Source organism: Typopeltis vanoorti, chromosome 12, assembly GCF_054136105.1.
Source record: "Typopeltis vanoorti isolate ZY-2024b chromosome 12, IOZ_Tvanoo_1.0, whole genome shotgun sequence".
In the NCBI taxonomy this organism is placed as follows: Eukaryota; Metazoa; Arthropoda; class Arachnida; order Uropygi; family Thelyphonidae; genus Typopeltis; species Typopeltis vanoorti.
Window position 1 is genome coordinate 120,210,231 of NC_143560.1, and position 25,620 is coordinate 120,235,850.

General features: G+C 35.6%; 1 protein-coding gene across 2 annotated transcripts in view; it reads right to left on the bottom strand.

Moving 5' to 3' along the window:
• Window positions 1-25,620, bottom strand: part of LOC150101180 (uncharacterized) — a 97,766-nt gene that overhangs the window by 54,858 nt on the left and 17,288 nt on the right. Inside the window, exons 2-3 of one of the 2 annotated variants that reach the window (XM_090401722.1) lie at window positions 17,845-18,000; window positions 13,466-13,537 (exon numbers count right to left, since the gene is read on the bottom strand). In XM_090401722.1, coding sequence (XP_090257848.1) covers window positions 13,466-13,537; window positions 17,845-18,000 — 228 coding nt within the window. The remainder of the gene's footprint in view (window positions 1-13,465; window positions 13,538-17,844; window positions 18,001-25,620) is intronic. The other variant, XM_090401723.1, reaches the window with a different exon arrangement.

A 25,620-nucleotide genomic window follows, 5' to 3' on the forward strand; every position in this document is an offset into this window, starting at 1 on the left:
GCTGGTATCGTGGGAAGTCAATTGAATAAATTCATATGGAATAAGAAAGAAATTAGTCGAAACACTAAATTAGCTGTATACAAGACTGTGTTCAAACCAATTTTAACTTATGGATCTGAGAGCTGTGTCAGAAGTAAAACACTTGACCAAAGACTAGAGACCGCAGATATGAGAGTCCTGAGAAAGATTAGAGGCGTGAACAGATGGCATCAATGGCAATATCATATTAAAAATGAGGATATTAGGAAAGAACTTGACATTGTCAGCATCCAGGAATGCGTTAGCAGAGCTAATCTCAGATGGTATGGTCACTTAAATAGAATGGGAGAGGAAAGATTAGCAAAACAAGTGTTCTCTGCCAGGTTGGCAGGAAAACGACCCAGAGGAAGACCAAGATATAGGTGGATTGATACGGTACAAAGTGCCTTAGACGATAGAAATATAAGATCTGATAATGTTGGAGTCTTGACAAGTAACAGACTGATTTGGAGGAAAATTGTAGATAGGAAGTTAGTAATGATGTAATTTTTTCATGTAGTACTGTCATATCCTGTACACCCCTTGAGGGTACATGGCAGGAATTTGATGATGATGATAGTTTTCTATGTCCTGTTAGTAGCGTGAAACCTGAAGAATGGTGTGTTTTTTCAGCTGGAATCTGCTTCTGATGCTAGGAAAGAATTCTTTTGTTGATGATCCGTTTTTTGATGTTTTTATTCTTCTTCCCACAAGTATAGGCTTCTTTCTTCTGCAAGTGTTTTTATAGCAGTTTTTGAGTACTTTTCATTTTAGCCAACTGATCTGCTCTCTCGTTTCCTGCAACCAGCATGTGCGTTCACCCAGCAAAACTTGATTTCCCATCCCGATAGAATGAGATTCCAAACCAGCTTTCTTGTCTGTTCTATTAACGCTATATGGTTGTTCTGGTTTTTTATGCCATCTATAGTGCTTCTACTGTCACTGAAAATTGTTGCTGTCTTTTGATGAGAGATATTGACTTCTAATTCCTGGAGATATATAAGTGAATGAACTATAGCAAGTTGTTCTGCTTGTTGGAACAGAGAGGATGCAGTCTAGAGCAGCATTCTTGTATAATGGACTGCCTGTTATATGCAACTAAACAACAGCTGACATTCCCTCCAGTTTTGCTTCTGTCAGTGTATATATGGAATTCGTCACTTTCAGAGCTTTTCTTCTCCTTAATATTTGCTTTCTTTGCTGGTCGAGGCCACTTACTGTAGTGAAGCGGATGTTGATAGCAATTTGGATCAATGTTAGAATTTTCGTTATATCTTCTGGAAGAGACTTCGTATATTAGAGATAATTCTTGTATTTTCAGGCAGATCAGTGTTAAAGCTGCAATAACGCAAGCTGCCTCGAAAGATATTGTCCTCATCATCATCAAATTCCTGACATGTACCCTCAAGGGGTGTACAGGATATGACAGTACTACATAAAAAATTTACATTATTACTAACTTCCTATCTACAATTTTCCTCCAAATCAGTCTGTTACTTGTCAAGACTAATATTATCATTATCAGATCTTATATTTCTATCGTCTAAGGCACATTGTACTGCATCAATCCACCTATATCTTGGTCTTCCTCTTGGTCATTTTCCTAACAACCTGGCAGAGAACATTTGTTTTGGTCTTCCTCTTGGTTGTTTTCCTGCCAACCTGGCAGAGAACACTAATCTTTCCTTGCCCATTCTGTTTAACTGACCATACCACCTGAGATTAGCTCTGCTAATGCATTCCTGGATGCCGACAATGTCAAGTTCTTTCCTAATATCCTTGTTTTTAATATGATATTGCTATTGATGCCATCTGTTCATGCCTCTAATCTTTCTCACAACTCTCATATATGCAGCCTCTAGTCTGTGGTCAAGTGTTTTACTTCTGACTCAGCTCTCAGATTCATAACATAAAACTGGTTTGAACACTGTCTTGTATACAGCTAATTTAGTGTTCCGACTAATTTCTCTCTTATTCTATATGAATTTATTCAATTGACTTCCTACCATACCAACTTTGTTGATTCTGTTGTCTATTTCCATATTTAATTTACCATCTTCAGTAAAAATTGTGCCTAAGTAGTTGAAATGTTTTATTGTTCCACAGGTTCCCCGTTCACAACAACACAGTTGACATTTTCAACAATGCTACCTATTTTCATTGTCTTTGTCTTTTCAATGCTGACCTTCATACCATATCTATTATAATAATTATTCAATTTAGTCAGGGAATCTTGCAAGCTTGTAGTGGATTTATTTAGAAGTATAACATATATAACATATATTTTAGAAGTATAACAGAAGAAGTATATCAAGGTAGCAAAAGAAAAGAGTGAGAGAGTTAGAATGATTAGTCTTTTGCCATGGTATGACAGTGAAATGTTTAAAAGGAGGGCCATAATTGCGAATGACTTTATGCGTGGGTTATGTTATGTATGATGAGTGGTGTGGAATTTGTGGATGTGTGGTGTGAGTTCGATGGGCGAAAGGATCTATATAAGATGGATGGCTTGCATTTGAATGGTTACGGTGTAAGGAGACTTGAGAAAGTGTTGCTGAATGTAATGGATGTGCAAATTCAGGGAAACTAGATTTATTAGGGGGGGGTAGATATACAGTCTTTAGGGAGGCAGTTGAATGTATGAATGAATATAATATGCCCGAGCGAATAAGGACAACAAATCAGAGTGGGATAGTTAATATAAGGCATCAAGGTAGGGTTGGGGTTAATGGGGGTCTTAAATTCATGTACACTAATGCTAGGAGTATTAGGAACAAGAAGGACGAGTTTATGGCCATGGTTGACACTTCCAGACCACAGGTTATTGGTATTAGTGAATCATGGCTGACTGTAGATGATATAGCTAGTGGGATTGAATGTGATGGGTATAGTGTGTTCAGGAATGACAGGGAGAATAAAATGGGGGGGGAGGAGTATTGTTGATGATAGCTGATGAGCTACAGCAAAGGAGAATAGAAGTTGAATTGCAGGATAGAGAAAAGAGCACATTTGAGGCCATTTGGTGTGAGACTGTGGCTAGCAGAACTAAATATACAATTGGGTGCTGCTATAGACCAGGTGATGGAAAAGATGGTGGTGACAGTATGCACAAGCAAATAGAAGAAATGAGTGGAAGAAGGATAATTATTATGGGAGATTTCAACTACGGTTGCATTGATTGGAGTGAGGAGAGGACACATGGGAGGAAGGAATTGGATTTTATGCGGTTATTAAGGGATAACTATCTGCGACAGCATGTAATGGAAAATACTAGAGGTCAGAGAGTGCTTGACCTAGTAATTACATCTGAGGATTTGGCTGTAACAAATATGACCACATTGCCACCAATTGGTGAGAGTGATCATAGGGTCTTGACTTGGGAGGTGGCTAAAGGTGTGGAATTTTCAATTAAGACAGGGTACTTGTGGAATTATCGGACTGGAAAGTATGACAAGCTTACGAGTTTGATTAGTTCAGTGCCATGGCATGTACAACTGCAAGGACTAGAAGTTGATAGTGCATGGGAGGCAGTTAAGAAGTGTTTGCATGAAGCAATGGCTGACTGTATACCTAGAGTCCGAATAATAAATCAAGTAGGGGTTAAATGGATGAATAACACCATTAAGATTGAGCTTCAAAAAAAGAAACAACTATGGAGGGAATTTAAGGAGAAAGGTGACCGGCAGGCACATGAACGGTATAAAGTGCAGGCCAGAAGGGTAACGAGTGTGGTAAGAAAAGCAAAAAAGGATTACGAAAGAACATTGGCCATGCAGGCTAAAGAGAATCCTAAACAGTTTTTTTAGATATGTAGCAAGTAAAAGGAAAAATGTACATGGCAGAATGATTTCAAAGAATGCCAATGGTAGGGAGGTAACTAAATCAGTTGATATAGTTGAGTTACTGAGTGAGCACTTTGCAAGTATATATCATCCAGGTGGTGACATTGCAGAAACGAATAAACCAGTAGATTATACGGGAATTGTGGTGAATGAAGTGGAGGTGAGTAGTCTATTGCATAACCTCAATGTCAATACATCCGTGGGATTGGATGGTATACCAGCTCGTGTCGTACGAGAAGCAGCTAAAGAATTGTCAGTACCCTTGACCATTTTGTTTAATTTGAGTCTCGGGTCTGGGTTAGTCCCGAGGGGGTGGAATGATGGGAAAATAGTTCCACTGCATAAAGGTGGTCCCAAGACTGCTCTTGTAAATTACCGACCAATTAGCATATCAGGAATCATTGTCACGGTCAGAGAAATTAGTCAAGAAAAGAATACAGGATTGGATAGATCAAAATGGGATATTGTATTGGGGACAACATGGTTTTGTGAAGGGTAGATCATGCCTCAGTAACTTGCTCACGTTTTATAACACAGTGACGGCTAAACTGGATAGGGGTAATGGGTTTACAGTGATACTACTGGACCTTGCCAAGGCCTTTGACAGGATACCACATGGAACCCTAATCAGTAAACTGGAGCAGATGGGGATAGATATAGGGTTGGCGAGATGGATAGGAGGGTGGTTGAAGGAGAGATACCAGAGAGTGGTTTATGCAGGAGTGGAGTCTAAAAGATGGCTTGTGACTAGTGGTGTGCCGCAGGGCTCTGTTCTTGGACCACTGCTTTTCAATTTGTTCATCAATGATATAGGAAAGGATTTGAGAGGAAGTGTTCACTTGTTTCCTGATGATGCAAAGTTGGGTAGAGCAATTGTGAGTGCACAGGATGTTAAAATTTTACAGGATGATTTGGATAGTTTGTAGGACTGGACTAGGAAAAATGGATGTCAATTTAATGTGGCAAAGTGTAAGGTTATGCACTTTGGGGTGAAAAGAATAACAGCAGTATATCGCATTGGTGGAACCGTATACTCCAGGAGATTGATGAGGCCTGGGATTTGGGAGTGTTGGTGGATAGGGAATTGAAGTTTAGGGGGCACATTACAAAAGTGACTAAATCAGCTAATCAAATCACTTGGCTCCTGAAAAATACTTTAACATGTAGAGACAAACAAGTTGTTGTTCCTCTGTATCAAGCCTTGATAAGACCCCATCTGGACTACTTTGCCCAGTTATGGGCACCAGGGTTTCTTCGTGATGGGGAGGAAGTGGAGAGGATCCAGAGACAAGTGACCAAGATGATAGAAGGTCTGTGGAATGAACCTTATGAGAACAGGTTGAAGATTTGTGGGTTGCAGAGATTGGATGATAGGTGAAGGAGGGGGTGATATGATTGAGACATTCAAATTACTGAAGGGTTTCTATAAGATTGATCCAGAAGATATTTTTGAAAATATGACTGGTGGTGGTGGGAGGACTAGGGGCCATACATGGAAGCTGGGCAAGAGCGTGGTTGACAAGGGAGTTAGAGCTAGGTTTTTTACTTGGAGAGTGGTGAATGAGTGGAATAAGCTTCCAGAGTCTGTTGTGGGTGCTACGGCCGTGAATGAGTTCAAGGCAAGGTATGATAAATACTGTGTCAATGTCAAATAGTTGGTCTTGACATGATGTTACGGCCTCCCTCGATGAGTCTGTCGACTCCTTGGAGTTGCCCGGAACAATAATAATAATAATAATAATAACAACATCGTCTGCATAAAGCAAAAACAGCTGACATTAACACCTCCAATTCTGATATCACGTTTAATACCACTTTCCTTCATAATGTGATCCATATAGATAATGAATAACAGAGGGGATAATGTACATCCTTGTCTAACACCAGATTTAACATTAAACCATCTTCCTGTACTTCCTTCAATTCTAATTGCTGACTTGCAACTCAAATAAAGACTGAGTATTGCTTCATATAATGCTCCATTAACTGTAGCATATTGAATAGCTTCTCTCTTGGCACCTTGTCATATGCCTTTTCCAGATCGACAAAACTTAAATACAGATCTTTGTTATGTTTCCATGCTTTCTCGACTATTTGTTGCAAAATGAAGATCTGATCCTGACAAGCCTCTATTTGATCTGAATCCAACTTGTTCTTCAAGCTTTTCTTCCACAATTCTTCTCAACCGTTTCTCAAGTATACTGGCATAAATCTTGCCAGGAACACTCAGTAGGGAAATACCTCTGTAATTCTCACATTCAATTTTATTTCCCTTTTTATATATGGGTACTATGAGAGCTCTACTCCAATCATCAAGAATTCGTCCCTCTGTCCAGGCCTTCTGAACTATGCAGTGCAGCCACTGTAAGACTTTTATACCACCATACTTCAGCATCTCTGGTCGAATATCATCTACTCCTGCTGCCTTTCCACATTTCAAACCTTTGATGGCTTTTTCCACTTCAAGTATGGATATGTATTCCTGACTGTATGTCTGTTGAATTTTTTTTTACAACTGTACTATCACTGCTTGTTTCATTTAGCAATTTTTCGAAGTAATTGCGCCATACTTGAAGGATATCTTTTTCTCATGTTTTCATGTAACCTTTATCATCTCTAACTCCTTTTACAGCACTCTTTCATCCATTTCTAAGCTTCTTCAACAGCCTCCAGAATATTTTGCCACCTTCCTGATATTTATTTTCTATATTCTTGCCAAAGTCCTCCCATGACTTTTGCTTAGCTAGTTTTACACAGTGTTTAGCTTTCTTACATTTGTCTCTGTATTCTCTAAGAGCACAAGCTGACTTATTTGCCAGGAACTTTTGATATGCTTTCTTCTTTTCCTTCACTGCCTCTTTAACTTCCTGTGTCCACCATGGAGTTCTGATTTTTCTATCCTTGCAGACAACCTCACCACATGCCTCCCTGGCAGAATCAATCAATGTTTTTTTCAGAGTTTGCCACTGAATCTCCAAGGTTTGATTCCTGTTCTCAAACTCTTTCATTTTTTCTTCAATAATCTTTCTGTATTTTAGTCTACAGTTCACATCTGAGAGCTGCTCAACTTTTATTCGCTTTAAAACTTTCTTACATGTTATTCTTTTCAATATGAAATTCAATTTTATCCTACTCAAGACTAAATAGTGATCACTTCCAATTTCAAATCCTCTGTACACTCTGGTGTCCTGCACCAGGGAGAAAACATCACTATCGACAATAACATAGTCAATGAGACTTTTCTTATTCCTAGCCTCTTCTCTCCATGTGAATTTGTGCACATTTTTATGTTGGAACATGGTGTTAGTAATAACCAGTCCATGAGCTGAGCAGAAATCCAGCAGATATTTGCCATTATTATTGGCTTTGCTCTTTTCTCCAAATTTTTCCAAAATATTTTTGTATGTCTGACAATCATTGTCCTTTAATTATACGTATGGCTATAACACGTTGAACTCTATTTAGCTTTTGTCGATTTTTCTTCGATTTTAGTGAATGTTTCCAGGCAGGTGCAGCATAAGATATTAATGGTAGTATAACTCCGGTATATATTATATTATTTTCAGCACTCATTGGCCTAATCCCCACTTTATCCTTGCCAACTTTGCTAGAAGGTTTACAATTTGTAAGCTTTTTTTTCGGCAACATATGAGATGTGCTTGTTGAAGGTAAATCTTTCATCTATTATTATCCCTCTAGTTTAGCTCACTGACTACCTCGAGAACTTCTCTATTTAGGAAAACTAACAGGTTGTTTTGATTTTTTTATGTGAGATGTGAAGCACTTTAGACTTGCTGCTATGGAATGTAACTTTCTTCTCATGTGTCCACTCTGCAATTTTGAAGAGTTCCTTGTTGGCCGTTACTTCTAATTGTAAGCCGTCGCATCCCTGAATCATTATCATCGCATCATCGGCGAAAGCTATGACTTTTGTTTCAGTAGTGAAAGGAAGTCTTAATTGCAAGTCGTACTGGATGTTCCAGAAGCCTGGAGGGCAGCCTCTTTGACTTCTTTCATTACAGCTGTGATTTTTAATAGCATGGTTGCTCTTCTGTCTGTAAAATAATTTTTTGTAAGATCGAGTAAATTTTTTGGACATTTTAAATCTCTTAATTGATTGATTATGGCTGGCCACCACGCAGCATTGGAAGCTCTTTGTACGTCAAGTGAGATCAGCAGCACATCTTTTTTTTGCTGTAGACTGTCTTCTGTGAATTCTTTTAGCTCCTAATTGCATCTACTGTGCTGGATTGAGGTCTAAATGTGTATTGATTGCTGCTTAATAGGTTTCTTGAGTAGACATAGTGCATTATTCGGTTTATCAGAAGCTTTTCTAGCACCTTACCAGCAACGTTTATGAGATTGATTGGCCTGTATCTGCTAATTTCATCAGATGTTTCTTTTCCTGGTTTTATTATGGGTATAATATTAGAATATTTCCATTTTAAAGGAAATCGCCCTCTTTTTAGGCATTTGTTGTAAACTGTTGTTATGAATTCGGGGAATTTCACAAACGCTCTTAGTAGTATATTGCTGGTTATTCCATCCTCTCCAGGAGTTTTACTTGGATCCATTGATCTTAATACTGACTCTATTTCTTTAATTGTAAATAAGTCATCATTAGGAGTATCCATGTCTGTTTTCATTCTTTGTCTGTAGGTTTTGTGGATTTCTTCATCTGTTGATTCATTGTCATTGGGAATAAACTTGTTGACCATAATAGCTGCAGTTTCTGCTAAGTTTTTAGTGTAGTTGCCATCCGTTTTCTTGATGGTTGATAATATAGGTGTTGACTTATTCTTGCTTGCTGTTAATTTATATATGCAATTCCAAGGATTCGATATGGTTGAAACAGTACAGAATTTTTTCCATGATTCTGTTTTTGCGTTTGTAATTTTGGACTGATAGCTGTATCTGGCTTTAGAGTAGTTCTGTCTTCTGCTCTCTCTTAAATCTTGGTTATTGTATGTTCTTTGATACTGTCATCTGAGTGCATTAACACATTTTCTTAGGACTGTTAATTCGGCATTCCACCAAAGTACTAATTTTCTTCCTTCAATGTTTAGTTTTTTGGTTGTTCTGAGTGTTTGATCACTGGATTTTTTCAGACCTGATGAAAGTATAGACTTCCTTGCTTATGTGCTTTCATCAGGTCTGAAAAGAATAAGTTGTTCTGATGCACAGATGGCTAAGTTCTTGTCTAAGCTGAGCTTGTTTGCTGATCCCATTAAAGTGATGTTCTGAGATTAGACATGAAAATTTGGTTTTTAATACTTTAGCGAATATCTCTAGATTGGTTTTATTGGTGAAGTCCTTGATGTTAATGCGATGGTTTGTGTTGTTTATTCCATCTATATTTTTGTTACTGATATTAAAACTTAATATGCGATGATCAGAACAGCTTTCCTCTTCTTCGCATTTCCATTCAAAAACCTGAGTTAAAATAGCGTTGTTTACCAGTAACAGATCAATGAAGCTGATTCCTCTGGTGTTTTCAAATGATGGAGTGTTACTGTCACCGTTTAATATGTGTAGGGAGTTTGATGCTACGAACTCTTCCAAATTTTTACCTCTATTGTTTGTGCTCTCATTAAACCATAAAACCAAATGGGCGTTGCTATCTATTCTCATAATTAAGCCGTGGTTGATGGTAAAATCCATGATGTTGCCCATTTTTTCTAAGTCGTATTTTATGTCAGTGTGATAGTTTAGATACATGCTTGCAGCAAAAGTTTTAATTACTCTGTATGTAATTTCAATAAGTACCGAGTCCTCGTTGCTGTGTGGAGAAATTAATATTGCCTTGATTTCAGGGTTGACCACGAGTATTGCAGCTCTCTTTCTTTCAGATCTTTGGAAAATATTTTATAATTACTTGGAAAGCCGCATATTTTGTTGTTGATGTTGTAGGGTTCTTGTATTAATGCCAGTTCTATATTATTTCAATTTATGAGTTCTGTTAAGTTATTGACAGTCTTGATAGAGTGTCGTAGATTTATTTGAAGACATGCCAGGAAAGTAGTGCTGTTTCTACAAGCTTTATTATTGCTTTCAAAATTTATGTTTTGAAATTTGAGCTGTCTGTAGTAGTTGTATATCGGGCAGTCTTTGCTTAGTGCCATATGTTTGTAGTCGTTTTTGGTTTTCGCATGCTTGTTGTGATTTTGGCAATTTATGCAATTCATCTTGGACTTATTTTGTGGGCACTCGCTGAACTTATGTTCTTTAGAGCAGAATGGACAGGTGGTTTTTCCCCTGCAGTCTCGTGTATGATGGTGAAATTTATTGCAGTTGAAGATCACAGAACGCTTACATAGTCTGCACAATGGCAAATTCTCCATAGCATTTTAACACCGGTTTGGTCCTCACCATTGAATCGACTTCTATAATCAATCAGGTTTCTTTTCTTCATTTTTTTATTTGTCCTGGTAAATTTCTGTGTCATCTTTGTGTCGCCGATGAAGAGTTCTTCGTTCTGCATGTGGATTGAGTCTAATGCGTTGTTCATATCAATTTCACTGGGAATATCATATATTATCAGCCTTGGAAGATGTTTCTTACTAGGATTTGCTAGTAATGTGTCTTTGCATTCCTTAGATATTTCATTATGTAGCAAGTCCATATCGGTCTTTTCTTTGGATTCAATTAACACTCCTCCGTTATTAATGCTTTTCATTTTTGTGATTCCGATTTTTATTTTTCTTGGGTCTATTTTTTCTTTTATAAGATTTTTGGTTTCTTTGCTGTTTAGTTGAGCTATCGGTTTTACTATTAATTTATGGCAAGGATTGTTTTTGGATTCGTCTTTGTTTTTAGCGATGTTTTTAATGACTTGCAAGTATAGCTGAGTAGGCTGAGCTAAGTTAGTCTGTCTCTGGTTGTTTGAAGTAGTCTGTTGTTCTATCGATATTTTAGTTGTATTTTTCATTTTATTAAATACCTTCATTAGTTTGCTCCCTGCAGTTACACAGCAGATCTAGGAGTTTTTTGAACTCTAATTCATTTCGTGCCGCCATCTTAATGTTACTTAAAGTTGTGTGTGATAGCTTTCCTACTGAACTGCTATGCTTTCTATGATACAAAGTTTAAGATAGTGTACTTACAGTTTTTCTGCTTGTTTCTAGAAGTGATGCTTCCACTGAATTAGGCTTCAGAGGATTGTTTCTTGTATCCTTTGTACCTCCCAGTGGCAGCAGTTGGGAGAAGCGGGAGGTGATAGCCCTTGCTGTTGCAGCTAATCTTATTATGACCAGGACATTGTCTTTGAGATAGCTGAACAATAGATAGTCTGACCACAGTAATATTCAGTTCAAAAAGATGGAATAAAATTTCAGTCATACGCGCTTAGAACTACGAAACTATAGAGTAAATTACTCACTGTTAGATAGAGCACTGTATGAGCTATCAGTCGATACTAGATACATCCAGTTTTTCTGTTCGATACAGCACAAAATCAAGGTAAAAGCAGGAGCGATTTCAGGCACGTTTGCATCCGAGCGTGTGTATGTGTGAGAGAGAGAGAGTGATGCAATGTATTTACTCAGCTACCCGACATAATAAAAGAAACTTAAATGACTAAAATTGAGGGATAACAATATAGAAAAAACTATTTATTATTTTTAACATAGTTTCATCTTGCTAGAAGACTTCATCAGGTGCACAACATGGAAGTGAAATAAAGAGAAATACAAATTGAAATAAAGAGAAATACAAAGCATACATTATTAGAGAACAACTGCTATAAATTATGGAAACGATATAGATGATACTTTTGTAATTTATCTTTTCCTTAATTTATAGCAGTTGGATTTCCTCCAAGAGTTCCTGAACCATCCAAGAATACAATTTACTGTGGAGTTGGAAGTTAACAGTTCTTTCCCATTTCTGGCAGGCAAACTTACACATCTGTCAAAAAAAAACTGAAAATATCTATCTACAGAAAATCCACATATACCAACAGATACCTTCATGCACAATCTCATCATTACCAACCCCAAAAGCTCGGCATCATTTCTATATTAGGTAAACATGCTTGCTCCTTCATCAGTGAAGAAGAAGCAGAGATCACCAAAGCACTAAAGTTTCTTCTGACAAACTTCAGAACAATCATAAGCAGAGTATCAATAAGCCTGTTTAATAAATCTGCTCACCATATCAAAGATAATAATGATGTAAAAGGTTTTAGTTCTCTTCTGTATAATCAGCTCCTTTCACCAAAGTTAACCAAAATTCTCAAATAACATAAAATCTGCACTTCTTTTGCTCTTTAAACCAGGGGTTTACAGTCCCTGGTGTAACTGCAATTTATTGTATTTTGGTCAGATAGAAAAATCTAGTGAACTACATATAGAGGAACATGTGAGAGACCTCACCTATGGCAGAATTGTAGCTACTGCTCTATCTAATCATGTTCTTAATTCTGTTAATCCTCATGATGAAGATTCTATCACTCACACAGTGATCTGGGATAAATCAGAAAGCATTTTCAGATGCTATGATGAGCCTGAAAGAAGAACTGTTGAATAAACAGAAACTGCCTTCAATCTGGTCCACTTAATATTAACCTAAGCTATTCTAATACTAACCTATTATTCAGAACCAACTAAATAATAGCTGTTATTTAGTTGTTATTCAAATGGAGCAGGTGGTTAGATCAAAAGAGAAGAATCATTAATAATGCCATGCAAAGGAAAAATAGAAGACAGAGAGGTCATGTGACACTTTGAATTTGGAAGAGAGAAAGGGGGGTGAAACAGAAAGAGACTATCTCAAGATCAAACAGAGTAATGGTCACTTCAATTCCCCCAATATATATAACAGTGGTATTTTGTTGAATGAATTCATCCACTACCCAGGTGCCTAAATGGAATTTCCTCCAACTAAGGAAGGTTTGCATTTACAGTTGCACTACTCACAGTGGAAACAGGACAGTCTACAGATGGAGTCAGTTTAGCTAAGAAAGACTATTAGTCATGAATGGACAGCCCATAGTGGCCTACCACAATTCTGTAATAATTATACAAAGACCTGTATAGAGCTGATTATTACTGGAAGCAAGGATGCCAATGATTTGTTCAGTTCCATATTGTAAACCTTTCTCTCTATGTTTTCTCCTGCAACACAGAACACATTATTCTGCTATTAAGCATTCTTTTTGCAGAAATAAAGAAAGAAATGATAGGGGTACAAAGCATTTTCACTTGTTGCTTGTATTACCATATTCTTTATATCAGTTCTTCTTCAACACTTTCTTAATCATAATTTCTGAATCTGTTTCTCTTAGTCTTGTTCATCACCTAATCAACTTCTTATGCATAGCATTCTCAAAAGAGCTTCTTAATGAATTTGCCAATCAGTAGAATTCAAGTTTCACATATTCACAAAATATATTTATCACTTTAGTGATAAAGTGATAAAGCATACTATACCACATTTATAATGAACTTCATAGTTATATTGTAGTTATATTTTTCCCAATAATTATTTGAACCCCACAGGATAAGATCATAATTGAAATATTCCTTAGATTGAAATATACTGCACTTAAAATCATGTTATTTGAAATATTACACAAATGAATATATTTGAAAAAAATTATTACTTACAATGACTCTCTTTCTTAAGCCTAATACTGTAGATTCTTTTTTCTCAAGTCCATCATCACTGACTGGCACTCTCTGTATAGAAAGTGAATAGTAGTATCCTTTTAATAGCTTGATACGTATTTAAAAAGTTCATTATTTAAAATAATGAACAATCACAGAAAAAACATTTTTACTGGCAATGTTAAGATAAAGTATATTATCAGTAAAACATTATATGACAAGTATTTTACTAGTAAAGACATTTCCTACAGTATAACTTTCTGGTTGGAGAAAAAAAAAAGAAGCTTATGTATATAAATGTGTGAAATTTTCGGTTAAGACAGGGTACATGTGGAATTACAGTGCTGGCAAGTATGACAAGCTTAGGAGATTGCTGTGGTCCAAGAACAGAACCCTGCTGTTTAATTTGTTCATTAACGATATAGGAAAGGATCTGAGAGGAATGGTTCATTTGTTTGCTGATGATGTAAAGTTGAGTAGGGCAATAGTGAATGCAGAAGATGTAAAAATTTTGCAGGATGATTTGAATAGATTGGAGGTATGGGCTAAGGAGAATGGATGTCAATTTAATGTGTAAAAATGTAAGTTTATGCATTTTGGGGTGAAAAGATTAGCAGCAGTATATCACATTGGTGGAACTGTACTCCAGGAGATTGATGAGGCCAGGGACTTGGGAGTGTTGGTGGATAGGGAGTTGAAGTTTAGGGGGCACATCACAAAAGCGGCTAAATCAGCTCATCATCTTGGATGCTGAAGAGAGCAGAGATAAGCAAGTTATTGTTCCTCTGTATTGAACCTTGATAAGACCCCATCTCGATTACTGTGCCCAGATATGGTCACCTAGGTTTCTTCTTAATGGGAAGGGGGGGGGGGGTTGAGGGGATTCAGAGGCGAGTGACCAAGATGATATCATGTCTATGGAATGAACCTTATGAAAACAGGTTGAAGATTTGTGGGTTGCAGAAATTGGTTGATAGGCAGAAAAGGGAAGATATGATTGAGACATTCAAATTGCTAAAGGGTTTCTATAGGATTAATTCAGAGGATATTTTTGAGAACAGGACTGGTGGTGGGAGGACTAGGGGCATCCATGGAAGCTGGGCAAGAGTGTGGTTAGTAAGGGTGTTAGAGCTGGTTTTTTACTTTTAGAGTGGTGAATGAGTGGAATAAGCTGCCAGAGTCTGTTGTGGGTGCTATGACGGTGAATGAGCTCAAGGCAAAGTAGGATAGATACTGTGTGAATGTCGAATAGCTGTGATGGACATGATGTTTAGGGCCTCCCTCGATGAGCCTAAGGACTCCTTGGAGTCGCCTGTAATAATAATAATTCTGCAAGTCACATATTGAAATCTCTGTTAAGAACATGTACCAGGAATATAAATACAGTGATTTGTTAGTAATCCAAATAATCAGTTTCTGAAGACTCGATATAAATTGTTAATTTCCGCAATTAGTTCTGTGGCCAGTTGGTTACCAAAGTGTGATATGACTATTATATCTCATATCAGCCACATACTTCTTTTTTATGAAAACCATATTTTTCACACTGCAGTATTCTATATATATTGAATATGGAGGTGGTTCAAAAATTGATAATGCCAGTGTTTCACTTTTTAACATCATTCATTTTTTCTGTGTTTTAGAAAAATGATTATTCTATTCCAATTAAAAAAAAATTGTACCAGTTTTTAAATTATATTGCATTAATCACGTTAATGCAATATGAAGAATGTTTAAAATATTTACTATTAGTCTGTTTATATTTTGTATATTAAAAGTTAATCTGTTAACTAAGTTGAGTAATGTTTTTTTTAGATTTAAAAGAATATTACCCATTAATCATTCTAAATACTGTGATTGTATATAATCATGCCCTCATAAAATTTTTTGAAGATAGCTCACTGAGAATGTGTTTTATTCCTATCTCTGAAACCATATAAAATCTAATGTGATTTCATACCACTCTATTAATATGACTCTGCTATTCATACTTCTGGAAATTTGCTATTATGAGTTCACTGCTACATCTTCACTGGATAAAGAAAATCAGTTATATGAGGAGGAGGTATTACAGCTGCAGTACAAACTGAATAAGAATTCAGCAACAGGGACTGATAAGATATCAGCATGGGTGCTAAAAGAGTGTTCAGCTGAACTGGCTATTCCTTTAACTAGGCTATATAACTTGAGTCTCAGAACAAGGAAGATTCCACATGAGTGGAAAGAATGTATAATAATCCTATTGCACAAGGGTGGTGCAAAGACTAATGTATCCAACTATCGACCAATCAGTATATCTCATGAGTTTTGGTGAAGATTTTGGAAAAGTTGATTAGGTCTCGCATTAAGAAATGGGTTCACAGAGAATCTCTACTTTGCAATGAACAGCATTCGTTTACTAAGGGAAGGTCCTGTTTTAGCAACCTGCTCACATTCTATAATAATGTTAGCAATGAGCTAAACAAGAGGAATGGAAACACAATGATACTTTTAGATTTTGCTAAGGTCTTTGACAGAATACAGCATGGAAGACTATTACATAAATTGGAGAATATGTGTTTGGATTATAAAATATTAGTGTGGATGAGAGGATGGCTGAGAGGTATGAAAAAGTGGTATACTGGGGGGGGGGGGGGGTGATGTTAGTCTGCAAGATTTAAGGTAATCAGTGGTGTATCATGAGGATCAGTCCTTGGTCCACTGCTATTCAACCTGTACATTAATGACATTGAGAAGGTTTTGACAGGTGACACACAGCTATTTGCTGATTATGCAAAGATGGGTAAGTGTAATCAGGAATACAGCTGATATGCAGTACTTGCAAAATGATTTGAACAGGCTGGAATTGTGGGCATGAGAAAAGGGATGTCAGTTCAATGTCAGTAAATGTAAAGTCATGCATTTTTGCATGATTACATATCCAATGTCATATTATATTGGTGAGATATACTAGAAAAAACTGATCAGGCTAGGGATCTTGGAGTGTCAGTAGATAGCAAGTTGAAGTTCAGGGGCCATGTAGCAAAGAATGCAAATACAACTGAAAAGATATTTGCAATGCTGAAACGAACTTTGATATGTAAAGATAAGAAAGTCATTTTGTCTCTTTACAAGGCCTTGATAAGACCTCACTTGGACTATTGTGCACAGGTCTGGTCTCCTGGTTTCCATTATGATTCTGATACACTGGAGAGAGAATGCAAAAGAGAGTGTTAAAAATGATATCTGAATTGTGGAATACTGATTATGAAGACAGACTGAGAATTTGTATACTGCAAACACTAACAAACAGGAGAAAGAGGGGTGATATGATTAAGACTTACAAACTTCAGAAAGGATCACACAGGATTTCAGTTGATGAAATTTTTTATTTTTATGGAGGTTGGGGAAAGGGCATCCTTGGAAGCTGAGAATGAATGCCGCTAAATAGAGGATGAGATCTAGATTTTTCTCTCATAGAGTAGTGTGTGAATGGAATGGATTTCCATTGAATGTTGTGTGCGCAAGCAGCGTGTGAATGAATTTAAGAACAAGTGTGGTAGCTGGTGCATGGAGTATGTGGCCTCTCTTGATGAGTCCAACTCCCTGGAGGCCTCTCTCTTAATAATAATATTCATGTAAATGAACTATGACCAATATTTTCAAAACATGGGTGACATAGTTGGCTGTTGAAATGGAAACTTATTTATACGTAAGTATAAATAATATACTTAGAAAAATAAAATATAAGGGAAATAAAAATATAGTTTTTACTCCTTAAGTGAAATCTTTCAAATGTCCACTCGCCTCAATGATGCTCATCATACACAAGTGCTAGTTCCTCAATTTCAAATGCAAACCATTAGCCTTATATAAGTTATTTTGTCCATTTAACAGACATTCAAAACTGCACAACTTAAGCCACGCCTCATTTAGAATCACGGGCCTTCTTCTCGATTTGTCTCTATTGTACTGGCAAGAGATTCACTATCTTTACACTCACTCACTCTTCTTTTTTTGCTATTTCACTCTCACCCACCAAAATTATCAATTCTTTTGTTTTACCTTTGTATTTTTAACAGACATACTAATATCATTAATTGTTATGCCTGCAAGAAAAGGAGAAAGAAACACACACACACACAAAAAAAACATTAAAGAAAGATGTGCTAAATCACATCTTTCTAATCTGGAACATGGCGTTTAATAATGATCCAGAGCAAGTATTTGTTATTATTACTAATGGCTCTGCCATTACTGTTTTCAGATATTCTTAAAAAGTGGCAAAAAGTGTGAATTTATTTTCCTATTCTACTATTTATGTCCCTAGAAACCCATATTTAAATCTAAAACAACACAATTACATGTAAAATGATAAAAAAAAAGCTGTTGTTACTTACAGGATAATAGAGAGTAGTACAGTCAGTTATTAAGTAGGAATTAAACAGGAATGTGGTATCCTTATCAGCATTAAGTAGTAGCAGCAATTGCAAAGATCCCTTTCCAATTATATCACCTGCAATGACAGTCAAAATATTCTCCCATATCTGCAAGCACTAAAAAAAAGTTGCATAAATAAGATAAAAGCTGTGAAATCTTTTAAATACTTTTATTTTTGAAAGATTTTAAAGCAAGCAAGGCAAAATTTAAGAACTTTAAATTTCAGTTTGGAAACATGTAATGCACTTCACTTATTTGCTAACAATATCTGCTTTTAAATATTAAACAAACTCTGTGAATTCCTCCTCCTCCATTCCATCACATCAAGATCTTCATTACTATGGTTTATTATTAAAGATGAGAATGATTCACTGGGGTTTAGTGACATCTAAGATGGAAAGAATTCAGGTAATATCCTCCATCCACAAGAAATCAGAGCAAACAATTGATTACAATGAAAGAGATAGCAAAAATAATTAATTAAATTTAATAATAATAATAAAATATAATAAAATCATCACCATCATCAAATTCCTGACATTTACCCTCAAGGGGTGTACAGGATGTGACAGTACTACATGTAAAACTTACATCATTACTAACTTCCTACCTACAATTTTCTTCCAAATCAGTCTGTTACTTGTCAAGACTCCAATATTATCAGATCTTGTATTTCTATCGTCTAAGGCACTTTTTACCATATCAATCCACCTATTTCTTTGTCTTCCTCTGGATCATTTTCCTGCTAACCTGGCTGAGAACACTTGTTTTGATAATCTTTCCTCGCCCATTCTGTTTAATTGACCATACCACCTGAGATTAGCTCTGCTAAAGCATTCCTGGATGATGACAATGTCAAGTTCTTTCCTAATATCCTCGTTTTTAATATGATATTGCCATTGATGCCATCTGATCACACCCCTAATCATTCTCAGAACTCTCATATCTGCAGTCTCTAGTCTTTGGTCAAGTGTTTTACTTCTAACCCAGGTCTCAGATCCATAAGTTAAAATAAAATAATAATAATAATATAATATAATAAAATAATAATCTTCTTTGAGTGCCATCTCCTATTGGAGGTCGTCGACCATCTTGACAAATTTCTATCCTCAGCCACTCTGAACAGTCCCTCAAAGCTCATGCCAGTCCATTGTCTAATGTCTGCCAGCCAAGATCATCTTTGGCTTCCTTGTCCTTTTCTTCCATTTATGGAACATAAATGAAAAGACTTTTATAATCAATTGAAGTATATTATATTTTTCATTATGAAGTAGGTGACCAAGATATGCAGTTTTTCTTCTTTTTATGGTATCTAAAATTTCAAGTGATTTCCCCATTTGTTCCAGTGCTTCTTGATTGGATGTTTTTGAGGTCCATTGAATTTTTAACATTCGTCTGCATAACTACACCTTAAAGACTTCAAGTTTTTTTTTTATCAATGTTGTCTTCAAGGTTCAAGTTTCTGCACTGTACAGCAGTACAGACCATACATAGCATTTAACTATGCATACTTTAAGCACTAAATTTAAACTGCAGTTACACAGTGTTGATTACATCAGGAGAAATTTTTTCTTGCCATTTCAATTCTAACTTTTATTTCTATTTCTGGGTTGCATTCTTTATTTTATCAGCATCTGGGATATTTAATTTTCTCACTCTTTCTCTTTGTTTCCAATTTCAATAAATGCTAAATTAAGAATGGGTTTCTTGCTTATGACTATGGATTTAATTTTAGTGATATTTATTCTTAACCCCATCTTTTCACTCTCTTCATTCACTAGTTCATGAAGATCCTGAATATTGTCAGACAGGTGAGCTGTGTTCATCAGCATATCAGATGGTATTGATGATTTCACCATTTACATTAATCCCTTCCTCTCTTTCTTTTAAGATTTTTTGCAATATAACTTCTGAGTATATGCTAAAAAGGAAAGGTGACAGCATGCATCCTTACTCCTCTTTTGATGTTAATGGAGTCTGTAATAATGTCATCAACTTGAACAGATACCTTTAGGTTCCAATATAAGTTTTCAATGAGCCTAATGTCTTTACCATCTAATCCAATTCTTTTTAATAATTTCATCATTTTAGTATGTTGGACTTTGTTGTCAAATGCTTTCTTAAAGTTTATGAAACAAATGAATACTTCCTTGTTTTGGTCACTACATTTTTTGGAAAATAAGATTTGAAAACAGAAAAGAGCCTCTATCATTCCCAAACCACTTCAAGCTGAATTGAGTATCACTGATGGTATCTTCACATTTTCTGTATATTCTTTTTTGAAACATTTTGAGATTTTGATATTCTTTTCAGAAACATTTTGAGAACAAGACTCATTAGACTGATCATTCTATAGTTATTACAAGTTTTGGCATTTGCTTTTTTAGGTAGCATCGTGAAGGTTGACTGTAACCAGTGTTGAATGATGCCTGTATCATCAATCTTATTACATAGCTTTACTAATATAGTAATGTTGTCACATTCTAATAACTTGACTATTTCTGCTGGTATTCTATAAAGCTTAACCATTTTTAGCTGAGTTCAGCACATATTCTACCTCAGATCTTAAAATACATAGGCCTTCCATCTGTTCACAAGTATTTTCTGGAGTTTGTATGTTATCAGTAAAGAGTTCTGCATATTTCATCCATTCTTGTATTTTATCATCCTTTTCAGATATAAAGAGAGAAATTATATCTTTCTTCCTTTTTGTTTCAAAGGATAAATAGTTGTTTTTTTCTTAAATACCAGGGTTCTCTTTCAGCTTTTTGTGTAGATTAAAACTGTCATGATTTTCCTGTAGAAATTCTATTTCTTTACATTTTTCATTCATCTATTTTGATCTCTTGTCTTTAATAATTTTCTGAACCTTTTTATATGGTCTGTGTTGATCCATGTCATCAGTTATCCAATCTTTCTTTTTTACTTCTCTATCAGGACAAAAAGTATTGGCTCAGTCTTTGATTACTTTGATTAATTGATTACTTGCTAGTTGATTAACTAGCAAGTAATCAATTTGGTTTCTGACTATATTGGAATTATTATCCTGTGGCCAAGTATACAGCCTTTGGGGTGGTAGATTAAACCATGAGTCTGTGACTATTAGTTCCTTTCCTTGGCAGAACTGAATAAGTTGGTCTCCTCTCTCATTTCTCATGTTTGCCAACTATATTTCCACTTCTACTTTCCCAGCTTTAGCATTGAAATCACCTACGATGATGCTAATATCATGTTTCTTTGTATTTTTCATTAGCTCTTTTAACTGATTATAAAATTCTTCTATCTTGGTATCATTATTGTCAGTATCACTGTTAGGGACATAGACCTGTTTAAGATTTATACTAGTAAATTATATGCGTGGATAGGCTTATGTGTTCATCAGACATGTTGTAATAGGTTTCACGGTATAAAAAGAACACAGATGGTTAAGAAAATAACTATTTATTAACTTAAAAGCTAATATTTCGCTGAAATATTAGAATCTTCAGAGCACACAACAGAAAGTTTGTTACAAAGGCAAGACAATCACAATCCGGTTATAAGAAAATAACTATTTATTAACTTAAAAGCTAATATTTCGCTGGTATTATATCCAGCATCTTCCGAGCACACAACACAAAGTTTGTTACAAAGGCCTTTGTAACAAACTTTGTATTGTGTGCTCTGAAAATGCTGGATATAATACCAGCGAAATATTAGCTTTTAAGTTAATAAATAGTTATTTTCTTAACCATCTGTGTTCTTTTTATACCGTGAAACCTATTACAACATAGTAAATTATATATTTAGTTTAATCCTTTATCTAACTGTAAGCAAGCAAAGTTTGCTACTGAAGTATCTTCAGGACTGGGGAAACTCATGGCAAAGGTGGACTAACTTCTCATCACTTGCCTTGCCTTAGCATCCCATAATGCAAAGCACATCGCTTTGCAGACATGTATAATGCTATCCATTATGGGTCTGGCTCCCACTGAACAGATCTCAATAAAGGTCGAAACCAGTCTGGTTAGTGACCCTTCCCATAATGCATAGCATTATACATGTCCACAAGGAGACGTGCTTTGCATTATTGGATACTAAGGCAAGTGATGAGAAGTTAGTCCACCTTTGCCACAAGTTGCCCCAGTCCTGAAGATTCTTCAGGTGCAAACTTTGCTTGCTTACACTTGGATAAAGGATTAAACTAAATATATAATTTATAGTCTAACCAAGTGAAAAAACTTCCAACATTTATATCTAGTGGTTGACCTTTCAGTTTTAATAACATCATCCTGTTTGAGTAGCGGATGAAGGTCAACAGTGACTTATTGGCATCTTTGTGTAATATTATCCCAACTCTATTTTGATGATTGTTTTCATTACTTCCAGAGTGGTACATTGTGATGTCATCGACTTGAGTTTTACCTAATCCTGGCCACCTAACTCCGCTCATTCCTAAAATCCCAATTTCAAGTCTTTTCATTTCTTGGATGGTGCTTCATACAGGGTTTCTGAAGCCATTTTGAGCCCAGAGATTCTTTGCAGTCCTGTCTCATTTAAGGGACACCAGGAACTTGGGGCCATTTGTGTGAATTTGTTTGTCATGGTGGTTAATAATTATAATAATAATAAAATAATAAAAAATAGAATAAATTATTTAATTATAATACAAATCAAAATTTTACAATAAATGTTATTAATGAAAAATTAAAGAAAATCATTAATTAAACAGCAATGTTAAAAAGTTCTAAAAACATAAAAAAAGTTAAAACAAAAAAATATTAAAAATATCTGTCATTAGTTTTCTCGCTCATCCCTCTATCGACATATCAATTACCTGCTCTAAAGTTTGTGGTCAATCACTACTAGGATTTAACAATAATGATATGAGATGTGGGATTTTAAATTTATGCCCATTATATACAAAGAATGTATAGCAAATGGTTTCAGAAGAGAGGTTTACCCCACATTTAAAATATGTCAGTTTGGGTTATCTAACCAGGTTAGATAACCCAAACTTAGTGAAAGGTAACTTAAAGAGAATGAAAAAGGGTGCAGAGGTTGTCATGACTGATTTTAAGCTAAAATGTTTATATCAAAATGAGTTTTTAACAAGACCCATGTATGAAAATATGCAACTGTATGAAAAATACACAGGACTCTATCTTTGCACTCCAAAGAGTAAACCTGTACTTAACATCAATGAACTATGATCTCACTTACTATATACAGCATATTCAAATTTTTGTTGAAACATAACATCAGCATTACTCCATAATAATTCTTCCTAGCTTTGGATAATTAAAAATCACTGAATATTTCCCCTTCAAATCACTTGCAATATACTCATTAGATAGAAAAACAGTCCAAGAACAGAATTCTTTGTTTCAATTTAACACACTGGTTAAAGAATCAAGAATTGGTGAGTGATTGCAGTTTTGAATGAGATGGGAGATAAAGGCCTACAATCTAACAAAATGGATTTCAACTAATTCAGTAACAGGTATTTGGATCTGAACAAAATAATCAGACCATGGAAAGGAAGAGAAGACATCATGGAGATTATTCCATTTAGAATCACTGTAGTGCCAAACAACATGAAACTTAGAACAGCAGGGAAATGGAAGCATGCATACCATAAAAAATTTAATTTAGATGAGTTTACCAAGAGAAAAACTGACATCTGCACTATATTTAGAGATCAGGCAAAGGTCAAGAGTATTATGAAGATGGTAAGGATCATCTGGTTTTCTGGTGAGTAGATAGACAATGTGTGAAAAATGCTAGTAGAAAGTACTTAATTTCTTCTAGTCTGATCAGTGATAGTGGAGAAAGAAGGAAAGGCAATATAAACTGTGGATACTAAAGTCCCCATGGAAGATGACTATGCTATCATATTCAACTGCAGAAAGTCAAGCCTCAGAGATCAGAAGTTGGAGAGAATTTCTCACTCAAATGAATGCAAAAGAATAATACAAGGAAATTCTGAGTTAGCAGAACAAAAAAAGAGGGAATTCTAAATTTATCATTCTCTGATATGGGATGATGATTTGATGGATATGAAGTTTTCCCTCCTTCTTGTGAATTGTGCAGAGCATAGTTCAATAACTGATGTTGATGGCTGAGATTCTGTTAGAAAAACAAGTTGTATTTAGATGTCTATAGGTTGTGTGTACAGTTAGAGTGCTAAAACATTATGAAGTGAATGTGGAAGTTTATTCATTTTATTTTTACTTTGTATGGATATGTCGTTTTTGTTGCTTTTTTAATGTTTTCTTTTGTATAATTTTTTATGAGAATGTTTTTCTGATCCACACTGTTGCTGTATTTATTTATGTCTTTTATGGTTGAAAATAAAGGAATTAATGAAGGAATAGGGGCATGCCATACAAGTAAGAAAGCCTAGTGAAAATGCCAGTCACACGAGTACAGCGCCCTGTTGATCTGCTTATAGGTGGTTCCGGGTTTCTATAATGTGTTAAACATGATTTTGAAGAGTGCCATCTGTTTATAAGAAAAGAGATGCAACAGAAAATGGATACTTACCCTGAAGAAAACCAAATATGGGTACATCTACATGCAGCAAAGAACTCTAATAGTCCTTAGTATGTGAGATTATGGATAACAGTCATGACCTGAGTGACTTTGAATGGGGGTTATTGATAGTAAGAGCAAGAGATTGGACTGAAAAATGAACAAAAGATGTACATATATTTTTTTAGGGTACTTATAAAGAAACAAGTCAGTGGCCATCTTCAGTCTAACAGACAACCAGTAGCTAATTCTATATGACTTATTTAAAATCTAGCAGTATTTAACAAATGGCATACTGAAAGCAGTAGCTGTAAATAGGCAGTAAACTGCTTTCTGAAAACAATATATTTCCAAGTCAAAAAGCTATCCTGCTAGGATGGACAAGTGCAGCAGTGTCTCTTAGTTTATTAGATGTGCTAAAAAGTGGGCAGTGGTGTGGCTGTCTGGTATAACCATCCATTGTGAGGGAATGTATCTGAATGTACTAGGCACCAGACACTGTTTTTAATGAAGGTATAACAATAGTAACTAAGGACACCATGCCTATCCAATAAGGACAAGCAGCTATTAGTTAAAGTAGATGAAAGAACACCAGTAACATACACTGCTGAAAGTCATAGAGTGATGAATCCAAGTTCCTTATTTCATGCTAATGGAAGGACAGGGATTTTTTGATAATAATACAAAGCTATGAACTCATCATCAGAAGAATGAAGGTTCATGTCCTGTCCTGGACGTTGAAGTTTTTGTTTTTTTTAACATTTAAAGGAGGATATTCAGTTGTTTGTTGATGATGCAAAACTGGGGAGGGCAATGATTGATAAAGGTGATGTAGATATCCTGTATGATGATGATTTAAATAAATTGGCATTGTAAGCAAAGGATAATGATTATCAATTTAATGCTGCAAAATGTAAGGAGTGAAGTGACAGTAGTGAAACTACTGTTTGGTATCCATCATAGTTGAGTTAGTGCAAGAAACTTATAGGACATGCAGCAGAGGCAAGGAACTTTTGCACATAACTCCTACACATTTTTGCCTAGACTCCATGCAATATCTGATCTCGACAGTTCCTCCTGCATGCTGCTATTCTTTGACTCCCTTCAGGAATGACCTGGCAGAGTTAGCAACAGCAGAATTATTTGCAGCTAAATTCTCAATTATTTTGGTTGAGTGGGATCTAGGAGAATGAGAGTGACTAGTGGAGTACCTCAGGGTTCTG